This window comes from Mugil cephalus, chromosome 4, assembly GCF_022458985.1.
Source record: "Mugil cephalus isolate CIBA_MC_2020 chromosome 4, CIBA_Mcephalus_1.1, whole genome shotgun sequence".
In the NCBI taxonomy this organism is placed as follows: domain Eukaryota; kingdom Metazoa; phylum Chordata; class Actinopteri; order Mugiliformes; family Mugilidae; genus Mugil; species Mugil cephalus.
This window is the reverse complement of record NC_061773.1, coordinates 19,235,720-19,258,663: the sequence shown is the minus strand read 5'-3', so window position 1 is coordinate 19,258,663 and position 22,944 is coordinate 19,235,720. Positions and strand designations below refer to the sequence as shown.

Sequence of the window (22,944 nt, the reverse complement as noted above, 5' to 3'; positions counted from 1 at the left end):
CGGGCCAAATTTGCACATACATATATATACAGTGTGGACAGCGGGAGCGGTTTTGTGTGGCGTCGTTGGGCCTGGCCAAGGGTTCAAGCAGTGCCTCAGGCTAGAGCTTTTTTTTTTCTCCCCCAACCCTGTCCCTGTTTGTTTGTTTGTTTGTTTGCCTGCCCTGCGCCATCTCCCTCTTCATCCCCCAAAAACCAGCAAGCACAGAGACCGGAGCAGCACATGGTCCCAAGATGTGGCCCTGCCTTCCCGCCTCGGAAAACTTCACAAACTGAGTCACGCTCCCAGCCAGACTGATTTCAAAGGCTTTAGCTGCTTCTTTGTTGAGTTGTGTGTGTGTGTGTGTGGGGGAGGTGGGAATCTGTAATGCAAATGGTAAAATATGCTGACCCCATCAGCACTACGTCTCTCCGTTGCACCCTCGGCTCTCCTTTCGTCTTCCACTCACTGTCGCTTTTTGTCAGTTTTTAGGGAGTCAGATTTATCACTATTATAGCAAATCTCGTTGGGCGCCTCATGCTTTTAACCTTGTCAGAGTTGATAAGACATTGGCTCCCTTTCTCCTTCTCCCCCCCCCGTATGACTCGTGTGTAAAATGGTGGCCTGGAGCTGGTGTTGGCTTTGTGTACACTCTCACTGCTGCAGTTGCTGGGCTATAAACTGGACCTTAATGACAGGAAGAGCAGTATGTGTGTGTGTGTGTGTGTATGTGTGCGTATGTGTGTGTGTCTAGCTCTCTGACACGTAGGTTATTATTTGACCAGTTTTATGATGCTCTGAAATCGACCACATTAAAGGGCCTTTGTCTCACAGTTGGACCGCAGAAGGCTCTTCACTGACATCACTTCACACTTCCAGCGAGCAAAGTTCACGCTGCATTTATCTGGTGGTAGAAACGGGGAAAGATAATGATGATGTATCCGTGTATGTGCAAATCCCCGCTCTCTTATTCTCCCCGCTCTCCCACACACAGACTATGTGCTGACTTACAAGCATAGTGTCATACGCGATGACATCACTGCTGTACTCCCAGCCTCGCCGCACTCCCACAGCACCCGTAACGCAGCTATTTTTTAAAGCCTTTTAATGAGTTTTATATGTCAAATCAGATACGCGGTCCAGCAACGATAGTCTGCTGCAGACTCCGAGCCCGATTTTTCTTCCTGCGACGGTTACTTAGTCAGCACGGGGCTTCTGTCAGTTTATCATGTAGCGTTTTGAAGACGCTTTTCCTTGATGACTGAGATCACATGAGATGATTCTGCGTATCTTTCCAGTAGTTAGCTAACTTAGGGTGATGTCAGATGTGATAAATGGGGCTCCAACTAATAATAATAATAATAAGTTAGCATATGACCCAGCAACTGTTTTTGCTTCATCTATTTTTATGTTTGACTTAAGAGTTTTTACACTCGGTAGATGTCGCAGTCATTGCTGCCTATTGATCCTTTAACCGACCGGACGGAAGACAAGTGGTTTGATGAAGTTTCCGTTTAATGATTTGGTGTCGCGTTGCAGGCCTGCGCACAAAGTTTTTATTGTATTCCAAAGAGAGACATTTCCCTCCCGATGCGTCCCAGCGTCTTAGAGTTTGCGGTCAGTGCTCGTAACGCGTGGGACGGCGCTGGGCCGAGGCGGCTGGGCGGAGTTGAAAGGTGGGAGTTGTAACTGCGCCTCTTTATCCCAGATGAGCCCCTCACTCCAGCTGCCCTCTTGTTTCATGTCTCTCCAGTTCTGCTGACAGAAAGCAGGTTACGCTGACCTTTGTGCTCGCCGATGGCCGGCGCTCCGCTAGAGCACAGTCGAAAACCGCAGCGCAGTCTAGACGATGAGTGTTAAATGTGTTTTTCTTTGATGTCGATTTAAACCGTGCGAAACGTCCACCTGGACGCGGCGCACCAGTCAGAGCTGCTTAAAGTCAGTGGGAAAATTCGTATTCGGCTCAACTTCCTGCTTGATATTATTATCCCACACTTTTGCGGTTAAGTACCTGGCTGAGTGCTTTTGATTTTAATCCCACTGACTAAAGTCAAGCGGTCCTGCCCATTATAAATGAGCTGAACCACACGACGGAATTCAGCGTATGAAGCGTTCAACGCTTTTGAGTAATAACTCTGTAACGATGCTTGCCATGTTTAATTGTATCATGTCAACTACAAATCCCCATCCAGCAGCTTTTAATTACTGTATATGACACAAGTTTACGAAACGCTAAACCCATTTTAGCATTTGACATTTGACATTTTAGCATGTGCGGATAGTTCTTCCTTTAGTGTGTTAGTTTGTGTTGGTGTTGGCCTCCACATAATTTGCTTATGATAAAAGCAAATTCTTCCAGAAACAGCATGAGTGGAAGGTCACTCTCTGGAAAGCATTAACCATGCTTAGGGCCGGAGTCCCATACCCACCCCTCCCTCCTCTTCTTTTAACAATAGCGAGGTGTGGGGGGGGCAAAGGTGGGTAAAGGAGGAATGGAGTTGGAGGAGGAGGGAAAGCGGCCTTATCACCATCACCTCCTACAGTAGGTGTTAAAATACTGTGAAACTTATCTGATCTGATAGGCAAGAAAATAAATGTGTCTCGGAGGGAAGCGGAGGGAAAAAGACTGGGTTATGTAAACAGCATAGGTGACTGGGAAAAAGCCGCGTGCACGCCCGTGCACACAGACACGCAAACACACACGCAAAGGAGGAGTTTTGTTTGTCGGCCTTTAGCGCCAGCACGGCAGGTTTGGTTCTCAAATGTAACTTGTTTCTGTTTTCTTAGTCATCCATTTGTTCTTTTTTTTTTTTCCCCCCCATTCTTTGTTTTAATCTTGGAGTTTCACACCTATGAATATGCGCATGGCCAATTTCCTCCACCTTCACGTGCAGAATAGTGGTGAAGTTCCCGAACAAATCTCGTTATGCAAGGACAACCCGTTTGGTGCCAGAAAACTCTTCCAAGTTCGTGTTTCTGTGTGTATCCGCCGGCCGATTTACCCAGAGGCATTCAGTGGGGGCGGCGTGTTGTTTTTTTTAACTTGCCCCCCCCCCCCCCAACAGTAATAAGGTAATTGCCTCCTGTTGCAGGGGACAGCGATTTAGTGATCTACACCACAATGTGGAGGTGCGTGACAAAGACATTAACGCACACCTACTCGTCAGGCCCGTGCCTGGGGGGCAGACACATGCTCTGCTATTATCTCGACGCACACTTAGTGAGGAAGGATCGGGGAAGGAGACTGTCATTATCTGCAATTGAGCACAGAAGACAAGAAAGGGAAATCTGTCAAGTGAGACGGCGATTGAGATTGATGGGCGTAAAGAGTTTTTAAAGGTGCGACGCGCATGATGTATGACAATTACAAGCTTTTGCCACGGTATTAACCCAACCATCACTCATTAGCTTCCTTGAATTAGTGCATAGTTTCTGTTAAATACCTGGCATGAAATAACATCTTCTGCCAGTTTAGTTAAGCCCCCCTTTCCGACTTTTCCCTCCCCCCCCCCTTTGCGGTGGTCTTTTAAAGTCACGGTACGACAAAAAAAATTGAGGAATGCGTTGCATCAGGTAAAAAGTGTCCCTGGTTTTCTGGGAACAAGTAGCCATCTCTCAGCAGGCCTGTGAAACATTCCTGGGCCGTCTCTCACGTCTGGACAGAGGGATGGGGGGGCGGGCGGGAGGCGGGCGGCTCGGAGCTGTGGGCTCCCTTTGTCTCTCACAGCCTAACCCCACCACACAAACACAAACACGGCTCTCACACAGCCTCCTCTCTGCCAACAGGCAGGCATCACGCCAGCTCGGCAGGAGGCGTGTGTGTGTGTGTGTGTGTGTGTGTATATACGTGACCGAGACAGCACTTGCTTATGTGTGAAATAAACTCGATTCATATGGTGTGGGAATCTCACTCCGAAATGCAGATGTGCGTTTGGCGCGCGGCACCACACCCTCGCTCACTGACAGCAGCATCGCTGTATCACTGGACAAATCGCTCCGTAATAAGCCTCCGCACAAGTCAAGTGCCAGCTATTAAATACGCTGTTAGCCTAAAGTGCAAATTGACTGGTGCAGATGAATGGCCCGCGGGTTATGTTTGGAAAGCGAGCCAAGGCAAAGACACTCTATCGATAGTATTGATCTGAGCCCTCCTTGAAGGCTGCCTGGATTTATGTGCTGCAGTGTTTCAGACCATACTTAATGTGAACAGATGAGGCAGTTTGTCAAATGGGAGATGTAATTGTTGCTATTGATCACCGTCCTTATTTAAACTACAGGAGAATACGCCTATGACAAATATACTGAAGACTAGGAAAAATATTGTTACACTGCCGGTATTTAGATTAACTGCCTTCTCCTGTTTCAGGCTCGTAACTTGCTTTTACATTAACGTGTTTTTGTGTTTTCAGGAACCTCGGCCACAACAAGCTGGCTGCCATCAGCGTTGAAGCCTTTGCCAACCTCCCCAACTTGAGAGAGCTGTAAGTAGTCACTGTCACAACACTCAGACCCTGACATGAGCCAGTTACAGCAGACCCACGGACTCTTTCTGCTGGACTGTTTTGTGCGGTTCATTTTTCTTAAAACTTTTGATTAATGAGCGCCCGTTGTAAAACATTTTCAGCACCTTAATTCAAAAGTAATGTCCACGGTTTGCCGCTCTGCTACCTAACGGCTTCTACATATGTGTTGCCTTGAACTAAGTCCAATTGAGAATTAAGTGGTGGTTTTCTATATTAAGCCTCCCCTCCACCACCCGATACTGTGGCCAACACTGGCCTTGTAAATATTTTATATGGTGAGGAGAGGACTTGGCTTTGTGTCACTCAGCACCAGTACACAAGACACACACACACACATACGCGAGCTAACTGGTGATACACACACTGGTGACATCTTTGGCAGGCCGGCCGGCCAGTCATACGCTCCTGGACATCTGTTTTACTCCCGTGTTATTTTTGGTTTTTTAAAAGGATGACTTGCCACTCGCTCTGTGGCAGACGTGACAAGTTGTGTTTGAAATCTTTTGATTTATACACGGTTTGATTTCATTTAGCTTGGTGGGATGGAGGATGTAAAATAACATCTGCAATGTTGTGGCAGGGATGCCGTGGGGGTATCCACATTTATTTGCGTTTTCTGTGTACACCTTTTCCCAGATTAGTATCCGTTCTATATCCTCTAACCATAACAACGTATTTATCTGCACTTTCTTCCGTTGCAGTTCAGTTCTGTAACCTACTCCTGTGTGTGTGTCTGTCTCTTTCAGACGGCTGGACCACAATGAGCTGACCTCCATACCAGATTTAGGACAAGCCGCCTCCAAGATTGTATCCCTCTACCTGTGAGTACTGCTACTTTTACTACTTAATATGCTACCAGAAATATCTGACCTCTCAGGCGGCCGCTTTGAATTGTTTTTGAAGTAGTCTATTGACTTCTTGGAAGTAATACTGCATTAAGTTAGCAATAAATATGACTCAACGGCAGATCAAAAGTCCCTGCTCCACTTGAGCTCTTGCTGCCTTCGATATGAGTTCCGTCATGAATGATTAGCATGCGGTTGAGTAACTGACTAGTATTATCAGCTGTCCATGTGGTCGTGTCTGCAGCGAGTGGTGCTGGCTGTTTGGAGTGTCGGCTCGTACATAGTTCCGAGTTGGTTGCTCCCGGTAGCGAAAATGTGCCTGTGGGGAACTGCCTCCACTGGCATCTCGCTGGAGATTTACTGCCGTATTTGGGAAGGGCGTGTGTGCTTGTGTATGTCACAGACGTCCATCAGCTCGGCCTCGCTTTTACACGGTTGAAGGAACCGTATTCAAACAGGTGGAAGCTGGTGGATGGAAATTTTGAGGGAAATGCAAAAAAAAATGCGTCGTGTTTAACACTGAACATCATGATAATGCAAAGTTAATAATACATTTCTGAGTAAATGACTAATAATAGTTGAGTTCTTGTTACTGCCAAAATTGTTTACAACATACATGTGTGCGCCAGACCTCATAATTAATTTCAAATCTTCAGTTTTCTCAGCACTGACAATACATTTCTGGATTATTGTGATACTCAAGAATGTCTGAAGGCCCCAAATAAAATGTTAAAAATCTGTGCCACCAGTACCACGGTGTGCAGACTCCTGTATTGCATTTCTTTTCCCCCCTCGATTCCTCGAGCAGGAAACATTCTTACATCTCACTCAACCTGAAAAGTTAAACCTCACGAAGCTAGCCTAGTAATAACCATTAGCTTTACTCTGTATTTTCTTTCACACCTTGCTGGTTGAATGCCTGGTAGTAAAGACTACAGCTGCTTGTCACGTCGGCCGACGAAGTATCATTTTCAGTGGTGAGCTTTGTGGGAGTCACACGCTGGCCTCTCCCTGTGTGTCATCTGCCTGCTTCTCAGAATTTCTCATGATGCACTAATGTGGTCAGAGTATCTGTGTAGGCTGCGGATCGCTAGCAAGAGGGTGGATTTGAGGTCTGATTAATCACCTCTGACAGCCGTCTGCTCTTGAAATGTGTCATTTTTTTTTCCCCCGTACGTCTGAGGTACTATCTTCATTGACTTTCATGGTTCTCTATCAGTTTCATTTTTAAGCTTCATCACAATTCCCCCGATCGCTTTTGACACATAACAGACGGGAGCAAGTTCACCTCTACTCGCGCTTACCGCGGCGAGTTGCAGGACCTCCCAGTGATCGGGGGGTGTCTTTTTCTGGCCTGACTTGAAGCCTGTTGCTAGGGGTAAGGCCTGTAGTCCTGATGGGAGTGGAGGCCGGAGGGGAGGGTCAGATTTTTACAAAGCCACGCAGCTGAAGCGAAAGGCCCGCTGAAGCACTTGCAGCTGCAGCTGTCAGTCACATGGCTTACAGTAAAATGGGTGACAGTGAGCAGGGGAGGAAGGATGAGAAAGCAGGGAGGGAGGGAGGGAGGGAGGGAGAAACGAGGGATGTGGATAGTGTCGGATCGGGGTGACATCACCGCACGTCAAAAGAGGAACGGTTAGAGAGAAGCAGTGGAGGAGGCGGGAGGAGGGTACGAAGACGGAGGAATTGAAAGGAAATCAAAAGGTGAACTCGGGCTCGGGGTTATTCCCAAAAGTGAAGTGGAGTGTGAGCGTTTTTGTGTACGTACGTACGTGTGCGCGTCCCAGTAGAGGCAGAAAACGAGTCTTCCTGTGCCTTTGGTTGGAGATTGTCTGGAATGTCGTCCGACTACAAGTTTGTGTGAGACCGCGGCTTACAGTCACACACAAACACACATGCAGGCAAATGGACAGAGAGTCTGTCTTCAGCCGCTCATCAGACGGTAAACTCTGCAAAAGGCTCAGGGTGTTTTATCTGCGGTTGCTACCGTCTGACTTCCCGACGGCCTCCGGGTCTGTGAGTGTTTCTGTTAGTTAGCCAGTAGTTAGTTTGCACGTTGTCTGTAGAGTTAAACTCGTCAAAACACACATCCAGGTTTTCTGGCTTTCTGAATGTTCAGGTGTTTAGTTAAGTTTACATTTATTCCATGTGTGGCAAATGAGGAAGACAAAGGACGGGAGGAGTTGAATCCTGCATTGGGATGTCAGTGTCATCATATCGGGAGGTGTTGTAAACGCACTCAGATATTTAGTTTGCTGCACAATAAATATAGTTAAGATTAGTGATGTCTGATATTATTGGACAATATTAACATAAAATGGAATATCTGGAATTAGGGGTATGAGTTTTGTAACCCATGTTCCAACGATGTAGGCTTCAGCATTTCCGAGCCTCCGTGAACGTGGCATGTGAAGTTGACAGACGTGCACTTGGTGACGTATTACAACAAGAATAAGAACAACAAGTGGAGCACTAGCGGTGGCTAACAAGCTCGCTCGTCCGGTGACTAAAGTTATGTCTCTGGTTTGGAATTATTTCCCAAGTGTGTCCTAATTTGCAATGACTACAAATCGTTGGTTATACTATATATTACTTGCCAGATTATAGCCAGTTACGGCCATTAAGGACACGACAGTTTAGAGCTGTTTGATTCAGCAAGTTATCAATTTAAAAATAACAGATCTAATCCTGTGCGTGTACAATATACAATATACAGAATTGTATTGTAAGTATATTTGTCTGGTTGCTATAATAAAACAGGAAGAAAGGTTGGACGGAGGAGGAATGGGCGAGTGGAGGGTACTTCCTCTAAATCTCTCATTTGGGTGAGAGGTGACTCATTCCCTGTGCCTACTCTTGCTTCCTATAGCTCGTTCCTTTTAGTCCTTTCACTTTGCTCTTGTGGAGCAGTTGGTTGTGCGGCTGCGAAAACTTTTCTTGGCTTGATTCGACCTCCATCAACTCAATCAGACACCTTTGGTTGCATCCAACGATCCAACATCGTTAACACTAAAACTTATCATCTGAGCCTGTTGTGGCTTCGGATGAATTAGCCAGAGACCATATGCGAAGCTCCCACAGTCCCACCACGACGCGCTTGGCGAGCCCGCTGAAGCCCCGCGGTCTCCCAGAATGCCACAGCAGAATGGCAAATAAAAAGAAGCACGACAAAATTTTTTAAAAAACACTGAGTCAAAGTGACAGCAGAGCAGCACAAACTTTCCCATTGTGCTCGCTGCCTGCCCGGTCCACATCAAAGCGTCCTTTTTAAAACAGCTTTGGAAAGAAATGATATGGCTCGCTGGATGATCTGATTTTAAAATAATTCTCCTTTTGTCCCCGACCGCCGGCTTCAAACGGAAAGGGACGGGCCCCGCGATCGGCCTCAGAGATGACACTGGAAACAGGAGAACGGACTCGCTAGTGTAAACCCCCCACCCCCCCGACGCACTTTCCATACATCAAAAGAAGTGTCAAGATGAGCCGGGCTCATGATAATCAGATGGTCAATGGGGCGGGGTAATGAGATTTGGAATTAAGCGGAATCAGGACGAATAAGGCTCCCGGACATCAAAGAGAACAAGAGCGAACCGAGCTCCTCTTTATCAGAAACGTCGCTGGCCGTATGATAATCAGTTTTTATAAACGCTACTATTGTACGCGAGGACTTCAAACGTATTGAGTGGCGAGGCTTTATCCGTCTCTCACACGCAGCTGGGCCTCGGCCGTGGGGAGGAGGAGGAGGAGGAGGGGGAGGAGGAGGAGGAGGAGGAGGAGGAGGAGGAGGAGGAGGAGGGGGCGATTTCAGCCCGAGCTGAGGAAGAAGAACGTAGTGAGAGAGGTCAGCCTCTCCCACCAGTTTGAGACTGATCTGTTTTTCCCAGCGAAGGTCACCAGCTGTTGACCCCACCTCATCCCTTAATCCCCCCCCTCTCTCTCTTTTTCTCCTCCCCCATTCTTTCCCTCCCTCCTTTTGCTCTCTGTAGCCACTGTCTGTTGCTCTGTCCCGTGTGTGCGTTTGTTATTTGTGTTGTGTGTGTGTGTGTGTTTGTGCATGTGTGCTCATCCCTAACCATTTCTGCCACTGTTTACTCAGGTGGGCCACTGTGGTGTGACCCCTCCTCCTCTCAGACGCGAATAAATGGCGAGTGTGTGTGTTCATCTGCCGGCTGAAGGCTAGAGAGGAAGGAGCGACTGACCTTGTTTTGATGAGTCTGACTGGCACGACACCTGCTCTACTGCGCTCTTTCTGTTAAACATATATGTGCAGACAGTATCCTCAAAGAGAGTGCATCCACAAGTATTAATGTGATAATATTATCAAGCTCTGGAGTGTGCGCTTGTCATGGGGGTCAGCGTGTCAAACTAAAAATCAGTAACTAACTGTCTGATCTTTGGGAAAGATGAGGACCGGATCTCATCAAACTCATGTCATCAGACAAAATCAGGTGGTAAATCTAAAAAAAAATGTCAATGCCTGTCACGTGACCTTCTCCATATCAGGGTGGGATGATGTGTGACTTTGTTGCTAAGGCGTTTCTGTCAGGTTAAAACAAAAGTTCATGAAAGTGCTTGCTTGGTCCGAATATAACTTGGTGGAAACTCGGTGTGTTCAGTACGTACATTTTTTGAGTGCAAAGTGAAATTTTTTAAAAATTCTTGATTTTCACTAATATTATTGCAATAATGTTAAACTACATTTTGGCTGTTTGAGTTACACAAATTGTAAATCTAACAGATAACTTGAACCAACTTATGAGTTTTTTTTACTAGAATTATTTGCACGAAATCTACAAGACCACACGAGGCAGAAATGTATAAAAGAAAATATTCAAAAGTTTTAGCCTGTAACTAAGTCTGAGGAGACATGAGTCACAATTCCACAGTTGATCTTCGTCACCCTTAGTTTGCAAATGTCACTTTTTTGCTAACACAGCCTGACAAAACATATATATATATTTTTTTAAAACTTTTTATCTTGTTTGCTTTAGTTTAGTTTTTCTTTTAAAGTCTAGTCATCCTGTATTTAATCTGTAGCCAGCACCCGGTCATGTGTCACATGAGTTATCCCTGAGGGTTTCAGACTCAGACAACGTGTAACGCGCTCTCACATGTGGATGGACGCCTGTCAAGCACTTAACCGATGCACTTTTTCTCCACGTCGAAGGTTAACGACTCGGTCAGCGCTCTTTTACTATAAACTTCTCTTTCTCTCTCCCATCTTCTCCCTGTGTGACGGGTCCCGCTCCCCCAAAATAACACATCGCAGATGTTGGGGGAGTACGGGATAGGGTGGAGTAAGTGACCTCCCATTCCTCACCAGACCCCTTAACTGAATTGAAATAAAAAAAACTTTTCAGTCTCGGGATATTCACACAACCTGTCAAGACGTAGCCGAGATACGACGTCTCCATATGTGGAAAATCCTTAAATTTGGGTGGATGCGCTTTAAAGGGTCAGATTAGGAAACTTTGACCTAGATTTTCTCCATTCAGACATTCATATTAATTGTTTTTTGCATCAAGTTTTGCTCGTTTCTGTTATCTAGTCGGTCGTTTGTGCTGCTGTCTCGAGTATATTAGGAGCGTGATAGTGAGCAGAACGCCCTGAGAGCCACACGGCCGTCTCTCCGTTCCATCACACGCTGATGCTCTCTGAAGTGGTTTAATCACGGGGGCCCCATCTAACAGGTTTTGTGACTGATTCTTTGTCCTTGGAATTGTTTAAAGAAGGCCAGCCTCTGTTTGGAAGCTTTTAAAGTACACATTTTGTGGTTGATGAAGACCACTTTGTTCTGTGTACTTTACTCTTTTTGTGCCTGAGTGGGCTCAGAGGAGCTGAAGGAGCAAAGTCTTCGCTCGCCGTTGTTAATGGGAATCGTGCACTTAAGTTTAGCGTGGTACTGGTGCGAACGTTTCGTAAGTCCCGAGTTGAATTTTCTACTGTACTTAATGACGTGTGTGTGTGTGTGTGTTCTGTGTTTTTCAGACATCATAATAAAATCCGCAGTGTGGATGGCAGGCGGACCAGAGAGCTGGTTTCTCTTGAAACCCTTGACCTGAGCAATAACGACATTACTGAGCTGCGAGGGCACAGCTTCCCTGCAGGACTTCGAATTCAAGACCTGTAAGTACCACGTTCTTTTTTTTTTTTTTTTTTTTTTGCAGCCATCTCTATTTATAGAAACGTCAAATAAAAGCAGAAATCCAAATCCCCTAGAACTAGTCCAGAATCAACACTAAAGTTGCATTTCTTTCTTTTTTTTGTGTGTGTTTTTTGGGGGGTTTCGGAACTGATTACAAGAAGTATGCAAAATGAGCCTGTTTGTAAAATGCATGCTGGAGGATTTTTTATTTTTATTTTTAAACGTCACAATGTGATTTGTCTGTTTTCAGGTACCTGAGCAGCAACAAGATCAGTGTTTTGGAGCTCGGAGCGCTGGACCACCTGGGCTCGACTCTGCAGGTTCTGAGACTGAGCCGAAACCGCATCAGCCAGATCCCTGTCAGAGCCTTCCAGCTCCCGAGGCTAACCCAGCTGTGAGTGGCGCTGGATCTGTTCAGTTTAACGACACAGTTAGCCCGATGACAGGCTCGTGTTTTGATCCGTCAGACCAGTTCACGCTGCAAAAACATTACATTCGTGACATTCATGTTAACGCTCAAAACGAACGGGTTTCACGGCTGTTGCCTTTGGAGACATTACAAAATCGCAAAGAGTCGAGAGGAGTTTCTGGTGTCTGCTGCTCGAAGCTCTGTGTGTTTAACGTTTGGAACGCTATTAGTGTGAGCTATACCTCCAGGGGTGGATAAGGTCTGACTAGGCAAACAGCAGAGTCATATTATTGGTGATTTATTGCCTTCTTCCATATCCACAAAGTGGTTAGTTCATTCACTACACCGTGCTCCATTATCTTCTTCAAACTTCCCTCCAGCGCAGCAGTGAGGTCGACTCATTTGTAGCTCAACGCTTCCACTCCGGAGAGCAAAGGGACTCGAGTAATGGGAGTCTTTCCCCCACCCACTGCGGCTCCCCAGGTGCCTTTTGTTGGACAGGTGTCCCCGGTGACACTGTATCTGCACATGCTAGTGGTGATGCGCATTAGACACAAAAGAACCTCTGTGGATGTTTATCTTTTCCAACCTGAGGGCTTTTACAGCCTTCAGGCACACATGTAGCAGCTGTACAGATTCATTGTTACATGCACAGGCGTCTCGGGCTTAATGGTACAAAAGAGAGACTTTCGAAGCTTCTGATATCATGTTTTCTGTTCATCCCTCTTTTTTTTGTGTAACTGTTAATACAAAGGACTTAGCTTGACCCTTGTTTGTAAGTTTAAGCCTGTAGTTCACATGCCTGGCCCCGTGCCACGAGTGGAAAGGACACCACTGAGGAATGCCTGCAAGTGACTGGGATGTGATTGATGCTCACGTAGCATCGGATCAAAACAAAAACCTGCTTCATTTTCAAACAATATAAAGTACCTTACAGGTGTTCTCCCGTGACAAATCGCTACATGTCTTTGTGTGTTTGTCCATCCCACGCTGCAGTGAGCTCAACAGGAACCGCATCCGTCAAATAGAGGGGCTCACCTTCCAGGGTTTGTCCAGCCTGGAGGTGCTTAAGCTGCAAAGGAACAGCATCAGCAAACTGACTGACGGAGCCTTCTGGGACCTGGCCAAGATGAAAGTCCTGTACGTAAAAAAAAAAAAAAAAAAGTATATATATATAAAATGGTTAATAGTTGATGCTGTTTGTACCAGACGTTTTAACAGGAACACATACTGAACAAATCTTATAAGAAGAAACCTTTTTTTTGTGCCCTTACTGGAACCTGCGCAACAATCACATAAATCGCTTTTAACGGCCGACGTGTAATTTTTTACACAGTTACTTAAATTGCCTACAAAATAACACACTAATGACCACAAATTGCACCAACGCCGCTGCAAATTTAGCACTTTCGTGGCATTCGGTGATCCCACTGACAAACTGTTTTTTATGTTCCGTGCAGCCACCTAGACTACAACAGCCTGACGGAGGTGAACAGCGGCTCCCTGTACGGCCTGACCTCCCTCCAGCAACTGTTCCTCAGTAACAACTCCATCGCCCGCATCAATCCCGATGGATGGAAGTTCTGCCAGAAGCTCAGGGAACTGTAAGTACCAGCGATTTAATTAGCATGAACACCCAGGCTTCTCCTGCCAGATTTCCCTTTGTAAAATCCTTTCAGCTAATAGCGGTTAAAGTTTTTAAATTGGTGATGTTAGAGATTAGATGTGAGAGATTAATTTCAGTCCAGTGTAAAAAAAAAAAAAAAAAAATGTACAAAAACACGGGTGTTTCAAACTTCGCACGAACACCGGCTGTAGATTAAAAATGTAGCTGTAAACGATCTGCCTTCGGTGTTGCGCGCTAAAACCCGTGCCTTAAAGTCTGAGAACCCAACTCTCTTCACACACCACCCGTATCATCCATCTACCTTCCTCAGGGTTAAATGACATTTCGCTTTAACACTCAATACGCTACGCTATTCTGCGGATAAGCCTGTTTATCCCATAATTACAGCGGGGCTCAACGGCACTCAAGCTCCTCGACAAGACTTTTTGTACTCGGTTCTGAAGCGCGGGGGTTTGTAAAACTAGCGTGTAATCCTCTGCTGGTTGTGTTGTGATAATTACACTGAAGGATCACCTTCGCCGCCTTTGTCTGCCGAGTTATTATCCGAGAGCCCTTCCTGTACTGTTGACACGACCGTCGTGGAGCTGCTTTAAAGAGATCCGCTCAGCTGAGGCGTTGCTAACTACGAAGTAGCCCGCTCTATCCGTGGCGCCTATGTTTGTTTATGTGTAACAGTCAGTCGGGACAGAGCGGTGGACGGGCGATCTGGCCAGTTTGCTTTGTGTATCTCGACGCCGTTTCCTGCGCGCACGCCTTACGAACGACAGATTGGTCCCGGCGCAGTCGCTGAATCCGAACCGGCCTCCCCGGCACTTCACCAGTCGCAGGTTACGTGATTTTATTATCCGAAGTTATGACGACCCCGGTGACCGATAGAAGTGAGTGACTCGTCTTTATGAGGAGCCTGTTATTGCATTCTCAATGCGCCTGGCTGAGCTGGTCATCGGGGAGAATCTCTGCACACATGACTGGTCAAGCAAACCTGAGGCCTGGCCACGGAGTCAGACGGAGAGGGCCACAGAGAGGGCAATAAAATGCACAATACTGCCTTTGAACACTGTTAGAAGGATGCCATTATAGAATTTATTATCATTTGTAATCGAGATTTGCGGTGAGGTATTATGTACAAGATGTGAAAAAAAAATCTTTCAGGTCATTTGAACAAGTTCTGAGCCTCCGTTTTCACTTGTCTCTTATGTAAATCGACTTGTATTCTCTCTCTCTGCGCTTTCCCAAAACAAGTGCTTGCAGTGTTCACGTATCAACTGTATGTTCTTGCGAGCTCGTAAGAACAAAAGCTTGTTTGGATTTGAAAACCTTTGAAGGGGCCCAGTAGCCTGGGGTTTGCCACATGCTTATAGACTGAAAAATACTGAAGTGGCAGAAAGAATTTCTTTTCTTCCGTTGGAAACGATTAGGACCTCAGATGAGCTCTGAGGTCTGCTAAACCCGTTCTCTGTTAACATCTTGCGGTGCAACGGAAAAACGCATCGCAGAGTGGCGAACAGACACTGGATCAGCAATGAAACTCAAGCATAATGACGTTGCGAGCTGCCAACCTGTCATCTCCTTCCAGACCACACACAGAACATTTGTCCGTCTTCCATTTTTTTTCCTCCTCGCTTTCTCTTTCTGTCTGCCTCTCTCCTCGTTTCCATCTCTCCGTGTCTCTTCCTCCCTCCAGGAATCTGTCATACAACAACTTAACTCGTCTGGACGAAGGAAGTCTGGCTGTGCTGGGGGATCTCCACGCCCTCCGACTGGGCCACAACTACATCAGCCACATCAACGAGGGAGCCTTCAGAGGCCTGAAGGCGGTGCGCGTCCTGTAAGTACACCACCCCGACCGCCGTCACAAAGCCCCAAACGACCCCCAACAACCCGCTCATTACGGGTTTTGCCTTCGCTGAGGATAAGGCCGTGATGTGGCACTGGGGAGCAGTGAAAGCTGAGCTTTTTTTTTTGCCTGCGTGATATTTGATACGCAGGCTAACATCTTGTCTTTTCGTTGAGCTGAGAACGGGGGAGCTGTTTACTTTCTAACACGGGTCTGCTCTCATTTGCATTCGTGTCCGTTCAAGCCTACAAGGTGTCTATTGTCACGGTTTCTCTAGCAACTTCTTGCCTTTTTTTTTTTTGTGCCTTTCCTCGCTTGGTTTCTTTTGTCTGGTTTTGTTTTGTGGTTTCTGTTTTTGTCCCCAAACACTGGTTCTCAACAAACTTGGATCTAGAAATGCTCCGTGTCACTGGGCTCCCTCGAGGTTCCCGGCCCTCTTTTGGAAGCCGCGAACAAAGACGGAGGTTTCTTTTTTTCTCTGCGGTCCACCTTCTGCACAAAAAGCCCAGAGAAAGAAAAGGGACAGAACCAAAAGGAGGAAAGTCGGTGGATGCATTCAGCAGAAAGACTTTGGGGGTCCTGGGCCCCGACCAAGGCCCTCTTGGCCGTGGCACTTCCCGGTTGAAAGAGCCAGAGAGGAGAGCTGTGCCAGAGCTCCCTAGACAAGCTCTCTCTCAAAGCGCGGTGACAAGCCAAGGCACATAAGGCCTCTCTTTCTCCGCTGGCACTCCGGGTGCTAGATAACTAGCTACAGAGCGAGGCGGAGGGTGGGACAGGCAGCTTCGACTGCCGTATCTCAGCTCCTCACCGTGTTTTTCTTCCCTGTCTTTAATTGCTCACTTTGTTTGTCTGCACCATTTCTTCTCCTCCGTTAGATACCACAATACGCATGTAATCTCTGTTCGCGTTTAGTTTTTTTTTTTCCCCCCACTCCTTTTCGTGTATCGCCCTCGTTCTCCGTGTCTTTGAGGCAGACCTAATTTAATCAGTGGAGGGGAGGACAGGGGTAGGCTGGGCCCTGAAAAGGAGCCGGGGGAGCTTTAATTGGGCCTGCGCCGCTGGTCGTTGCTGGCATGGGGCTGGAGCCTGCGTCGGGGTGTGAAGGCCCCAAAACAAGCCAGGCCGCCCTCTAATTCGGCCACGGGGGTCGTTGGCTCATCGGGGGCCCCCCTTTTCTCTCCGTGCCCGGTCTCCCCCGCTCCGCAGCCCCCACCGCTGGCCTTGCTTTAACAAGGCGAGGGCCATTCACATCCAGCCAGCCAGAAAGAGTGGGAAATTGGCAGCCGCGGTCCGGTTCCAGCCCTAAGACGACGGCCGGCGGAGACCGAAAACAACGAGGGGGATGAGAGATGCTTGGAAAGCGAGAGGAGAGGAAGGAGCGGAGGCTGTTTTTTGAAGAGGTGGTGGAGGTGTGGCTGACCATCAGAGGCCTTTCTCACGTTTAGGAGAAAGAAAGAATTCTCTGACTTGTTTTTCCTTTTGATTGAAATTAAAAGGGTGGAGTGGTGGCGTCTCTGCAGCTATGACTTCACCTAAAAGAGGGGACGCAGATTCAGTTAAGAACCCCCCCCGAATGCTTTAAAAGAAGCATTGAGCCTGTTCTGTCTTCGCCTAACCATGGCTGAGCTTGGCCCCCGACCCCATTAAGACTTTTTGGCTGTACCGTACCTGCCACCATCACTGCTCCAACTGTCTGGCCTCTCACAAGGCATTGTGTTCTCGCCAGTGCCTCCATGCCGTCATGAATTATACATGCGTTTCCCTGCGCTGGGGTTTTGACTTGAGACACATCCTCGCATGCACACTGCTTCTCCACCCTTCTAAGGAAAGAATGCGCTTGGTTGGCAGAGCAGAGCGGCAAAGGGGCTCTTAAGGCCAGGTGCAAGGAGGGGGGGGGGGTGGAGGTTGATGATGGGAGGGAGCACGGGCGAAGGGGTAACCCGTGACTTCCAGAGCAGCCTTTGCCAGGATGGTGAAACGCTTCAGCGCTGGCAAGACCCCGTCCCCTTTCCTATCCTCCCGCCTTCCATCTTTCTTATCCCCCTCTTTTCTCTCATTCTCCACAGGGAGCTGGACCATAACGACATCTCGGGCACAATAGAGGACACCAACGGGGCCTTCGCTGGATTGGACAGCCTCAACAAGCTGTGAGTGTCTCCCCTCTTTCTTTCTTCTGTCCCCCTCCCGCCCTCGCTTCCTCTGTCAGCCCCTCCTTTTCACCCACCCCCCCGTCCTGGCTCGCTACTGATTCTCCGCTGTTCTCTAAGAAACACGAGTGAACTTTCTTGTTTACCTCACTTCCAAAAGTTTCTCTCCAAGTCCCAATTCTCCCCTCACTCCCCTGTCCAGTCTAAAGTCATAGAGTTCAGATGTTTGAGACATCTGTCCCCTCTGGACCCCACACCTCACTTGGAAAGGAAGTCTTCCCAGTAATCAAATGACTTACATGGCCCCTCTTCTTTACTTCACTAAGCTAGCTCACGAAACGCCGAAGGTAATTTTTTTTACTCCCCTCATCCTTTTGGAAGCCAAGGGTTACTTTTCTCTCCAGTTCAACCTGGCTTTCATCTTATGAGTTCATTGTTTCACTGAAGCTTTATGGGCAAACTGGGTTCTCTTTCCTGATAATGGTTCAAAAAGGAGACGCAGTGATTCACTTTTATCAGTTCTTCGCGATTACTCATCAGTGTTTTCGAGCAGCTTGTAAAAAGTTCAACGTCAAAGTTTGGCAAGTTGAGGAATTACAGCTGGCGTGAAGTTTCTGGCAACGGGCGGCAATCATCAACCTGCAGGATATAAAGATGATGTCCAGCCAAGATGGTTCCCAGTGTGAGCCCCACTGAAAGAAAGAACCAGAGAAAGAGGCAGAGAAAGGGCTTTTCTTCGAGCTGGCGGGGGTTTTCTCCCCAATAGGCTTATTTCTATTTCTCATCCATGCCTCCGCTCTTCTGGTCCCCCTCGTTCCCAGTCTCTGTTGTTAGGAGCCGAGAGAGGGTGAAATTGAGGGTTGCATTCAGCCCTCGAACATCAAACGCCTCGCACGCCCCGCCCTCTGACCCTGCCCCCTTTTTTTGTCACGGCGTTGGCGGAAGCAGCCCGCTGCATCTTAGCGCTGGCAAAGTGAGTCATGGGAAAAGAAGATGGTGAAAGGAGAAAAAGAGGGCACATCAAGCGCGCATACTGGGTTCCCTAAAAGCATGCCGCCGCCGCCGCAGCAGCAGATGAAAGAGCGCGATACGACACAAAAGACGACTCTGGACTTTATTCCGTTTTATTCGTGCTGACAGTTAAATTGAATTACTTTAAAACCCAAGTTGCAAAAAATGACAAGCCCACTCATCATCCCTGTGACGAGACGTTGGTTTGTTTTGTGTGTGCGTGTGGATGGTGCTCGCGCGGCGGGGTCTTCGTTATGAGCCGGCCGGCCGTATCTCCTCTTCCTGCGAAGAGAAGACGGAATAGGAGGTGGCAGCGGGGAGAGGGTGGAGGAAGGGATTAGGACCCCAAATCAGAGGGAAAAAGCAACTCACTCCTCGGCTTGACAGGACACACACACACACTGGAATTAATGTGCAAATGTCCTTACAAGCTCTGCAGGGAGAAAAAAAAAAAAAAAAAAAGCACCACACACACAAACATAGCCGCGCCTGCTCGTTGCTATTAAATTCTAATAAAGATAAAAGTGGTCTTTGAAGAGCAGCGCAGAGCCCAGGTGCCCCCCCCACCCCCTTCCCTCCCAAACACACCCCATTCAATCTTGCTCAGCCTTCCTCCTGGCTAATCTCCACACAGTTCAGATTTCCAATACCTCAATCCCCTCACTATTATCAGATTCAGCCTCACTAATTGTGCTTCTCTCCCCGTCTTGCTCTCTCTTTCCACCCCCTCCTCCACCCCTCCCCCTTCCCCCCTCTTCTCCCTCTCCTCATCCATCGACACCGTTCATGTTGGGAAACGGCAGGACTCTGTTTGGAAACAAGATCAAGTCGGTGGCCAAGAAAGCCTTCTCCGGCCTGGAGACCCTGGAACACCTGTGAGTATCCCACAAGAGGAAGAGGGAGAGATGGATCGAGGGGTCAAGTGTAAGGGAGGGGGGGGGGTGGGTGGGTGGGTGGGGTTGCCAAAAGTAGCTGGCAAAGAGGAGGTTGCTTGCAATTTAATAGCGTCTTTGTAAAAGGAGAAGACGGGCTTTCGCGAGCGGCCAGCTGCTTCTCTCTCGTTAGCCTAGCACAACTTCAACTTTGGCCTTTTTTTCCTGCCTCAGCTCAGGAACAAAGTTATTGAGCACATGGTGAGCCGCGCAGAAGAATTCCTACGAGCTCTTTCACAGGCTTTTGTCTAATGAGGACAGGGAATGATTGGGGGGGGGGGAGGGGGAGCAGCTGTCCTCGCACACACACAGACCTGGTTATCACAAGTTAAAATCTGATTCTGAGCTATGAGTGTAATCGGTGAACACTTGATCAAACGATGTTTAATGTCCCAACAGGAACTTGGGCGAGAACGCAATTCGTTCCATCCAGCCAGATGCCTTCAGTAAGATGAGGAACCTCAAAAGCCTGTGAGTTATACACAGATAATTTCAGTTTCAAACACGGATTCAGAAGCCGTCCACTTCACATATACCTCACACACTTTTTTCTGTTTCCAGTCTCATTCAGAGCAACAGTTTCCTGTGTGACTGCCAGCTGCACTGGCTGCCAGAGTGGTTGGTGACACGTGGCCTCCAGGCTGGTGTCAATGCTACCTGTGCCCACCCAGAGAGCCTGAAGGGCACCAGCATCTTTGAGGCTCCTTCCAGCAGCTTTGTGTGTGGTGAGTTATATATGTGTCCGTGTTCTGTTTACACAGTTCTACCATATTTCTGCTGTGTTTTTGTTGTGCTCTACTCATACGTGGTAATGAATCCATACGTTTTCCTTCGTCTGTGCACAGAAAACAGACACCTATGGAGGGACGTTTGCTGTGTTTGACTTTGGACCACATGCTAGTGATGTGCAGATCAATACTGAAATATCGATACCTTCGATACAAGATCGAAAGTTGATTCTCAAATCAAAATGTCAATACTTTTGATACTTCAGTCATTCAAGTTAATGTATGTCATTAACAGGAAAACAGTGGAAAGTAACTAAACTGACTTGATTTTTATGATAGTTCTCAATAATCAAACAGTTATTTGTTTTAATGGTCTTATTATTTTTCTTTTTGTAGTGTTTGAAACACCATTTTCACATATTTTATATGACTGTTCCTCTGTTTGGTTTCTGTTGTCGTATTAGCTCAGCTATATAGTAAATGAGGCCACTACATCAATACACCTGCGAGTCTAAAATAAATAAATGACTCTGATGTCTTGAATTCTTTATGAAGCTATGGTTTGAAATACACTCCTTTTTTTAGATTTACCAGACACATTAGCTGCATTTGCACAAAGTATCCATATCGGATCGGTATCCCCGATACCAGCCTGAATTTTACTCAGTATCAGATCCGAAAGGAAACCGTCCGTATCGAACACTACCTCACACGTCAATTAGACCTTCATCATAACAACCTTTCCTTCCCACCTGTCTCCACCCTTAGATGACCTCCCCAAGCCCCAGATCACGGTGCAGCCAGAAGCCACGGTGACGGTCCTCGGCAGTGACGTGCGTCTCACCTGCACGGCCGCGAGCAGCAGCTCCTCCCCCATGTCCTTCGCCTGGCGCAAGGACCAGGAGCCGCTTCGCCACGCCGAGATGGAGAACTACGCCCACGTGCGCGCTCACGACCAAGGCACGACGTCGGACGGGCCGGTGGCCGGAGGGGGCGTCATGGAGTACACCACGATCCTGCACCTGCGCCACGTTACGTTTGCCCACGAGGGACGTTACCAGTGCATCATCACCAACCACTTTGGTTCCACCTACTCCAGCAAAGCCCGCGTCATTGTCAACGGTACGTTGTTGATATTGGGGATGGCAAAGTTATTGTGCTCTTTGTTGAGACCATATTTATTATCCTCAAATGTGAGTGTCTCACTAAGATAAGACGGACAGTAGAGCTGTTTCATGTCGTTCATTTTTTACAGCGGAGCCATTGAAGATGTTGGCCACGCTCACTTCTTTTTGATTTAAAAGTAAAACGTCTCTCCTGTCTCACTTAGCGTCCATTTCTCTCTCTGTCTCTCTCTGTATTTGGAGCAAATCGATTTAACTGGGTGTCAGCACTAACATGGACCATTTCCTTTGCACTCCGTCACTGTGCTTTTCACTAAATGGAGAGTATTTATTCAGGATTTGGTTGCAGAATTCTTCCTCTATCCGGCATCTAGCTTATCCTTTATTCTCTCCACTGACAAGAGTTACTTTTCTGCCTGTTTTCTTGGCACAAAGTAGCTGAAAATAAGAAATGGAGGTGATGGATTGTAACCGTAAGTTTCTTGATCTGAACTCCAGCATCAGCCGGGGAAATGTGGTTGGAAGGAGCGAATGAGTAATAGCTGCTGCTATGAACACCGTTCCAGCCCATCAGCTTGCACCTGTGAAAGCGTAGAAGTTTCTCTCTGAGTCAAGTTGCTGAAAAGTTAAAGTTGACCATTGAGCTGCTCGACCCCCCCTGGACCCTTTATTAAATTGTTAAATCGTTTTGATGCTGATGGAATTTGCTCGTCCACAGTCCTCCCGTCCTTCGTGAAGACTCCCAGAGACAGCACCATCCGAACGGGCAACACCGCCAGGCTGGAGTGCGCCGCCGAGGGCCACCCCTCGCCTCAGATCGCCTGGCAGAAGGACGGCGGCACGGACTTCCCCGCCGCCCGCGAGCGCCGCATGCACGTCATGCCCGACGACGACGTCTTCTTCATCATGGACGTGAAGCCGGAGGACATGGGCGTGTACAGCTGCACCGCCAAAAACACGGCGGGCACCGTCTCCGCTAACGCCACCCTCACGGTCTTGGGTAAGAGCTGCGAGTGTGCGTCGGAATGTGTGTGCGGCGTTGATCGTATTCCAACATCTTTAAGCCCTTGTAAATAGCCGGACGCTGAGCTGTGAGCTGGTCAGTCCGAGGCTCCAGAATGAGAAGCATTATATTTTTCTTTTCTCGGCAGCTGTGGCCTTGCTGCGGGTCAGAGGCCGGAGGTCAGAGTTAGGGGTCAGAGGGGGGATGGTGGGGGAGCGAGGCAGACTCACAGAGGGGTGTTTGTTAGGCATTCCCACCCCCATCCCCTCTCTCAGTGGGAGGGACAGTCATGGCTGCTTCACTGCAGGCCTCACTGCTCCCAGTTTATTGGCTGTTTTACACTGTTAAATCAAACCAAACAGAGGTTCTCTCCAAGAACCATCTCGGACATAGATCATCTTTGTCCTTTGTCTTTGAACTGAGCAAAGCAGTCCCTTGTTGGACGGAATGGGTTGGGGAGGGGGGGGGGGTCTTCCATTACAAGCCTTAAATTCCCCTAAACAGAGAGCCCATACGCAACAGCTTCTATATTTAACACGGTCACACTGGTGGAGCTGGTTTAGTGACACACTTTCATGCTGCTGTGCGACATGTACGAGAGGCTTCGGGACTCCTCGAGCCGAGTGCTAATCCA

At 47.8% G+C, this 22,944-nt stretch overlaps 1 protein-coding gene across 1 annotated transcript in view; it reads left to right on the top strand.

Moving 5' to 3' along the window:
* The window catches only part of lrig1 (leucine-rich repeats and immunoglobulin-like domains 1), a 34,468-nt gene that overhangs the window by 6,952 nt on the left and 4,572 nt on the right, over positions 1-22,944 (top strand). Inside the window, exons 2-14 of the mRNA XM_047582709.1 lie at positions 4,389-4,460; positions 5,249-5,323; positions 11,336-11,473; positions 11,743-11,886; positions 12,898-13,041; positions 13,362-13,505; positions 15,213-15,356; positions 17,432-17,512; positions 19,327-19,398; positions 19,855-19,926; positions 20,017-20,180; positions 20,952-21,305; positions 22,026-22,307. Coding sequence (XP_047438665.1) covers positions 4,389-4,460; positions 5,249-5,323; positions 11,336-11,473; positions 11,743-11,886; positions 12,898-13,041; positions 13,362-13,505; positions 15,213-15,356; positions 17,432-17,512; positions 19,327-19,398; positions 19,855-19,926; positions 20,017-20,180; positions 20,952-21,305; positions 22,026-22,307 — 1,886 coding nt within the window. The remainder of the gene's footprint in view (positions 1-4,388; positions 4,461-5,248; positions 5,324-11,335; positions 11,474-11,742; positions 11,887-12,897; positions 13,042-13,361; positions 13,506-15,212; positions 15,357-17,431; positions 17,513-19,326; positions 19,399-19,854; positions 19,927-20,016; positions 20,181-20,951; positions 21,306-22,025; positions 22,308-22,944) is intronic.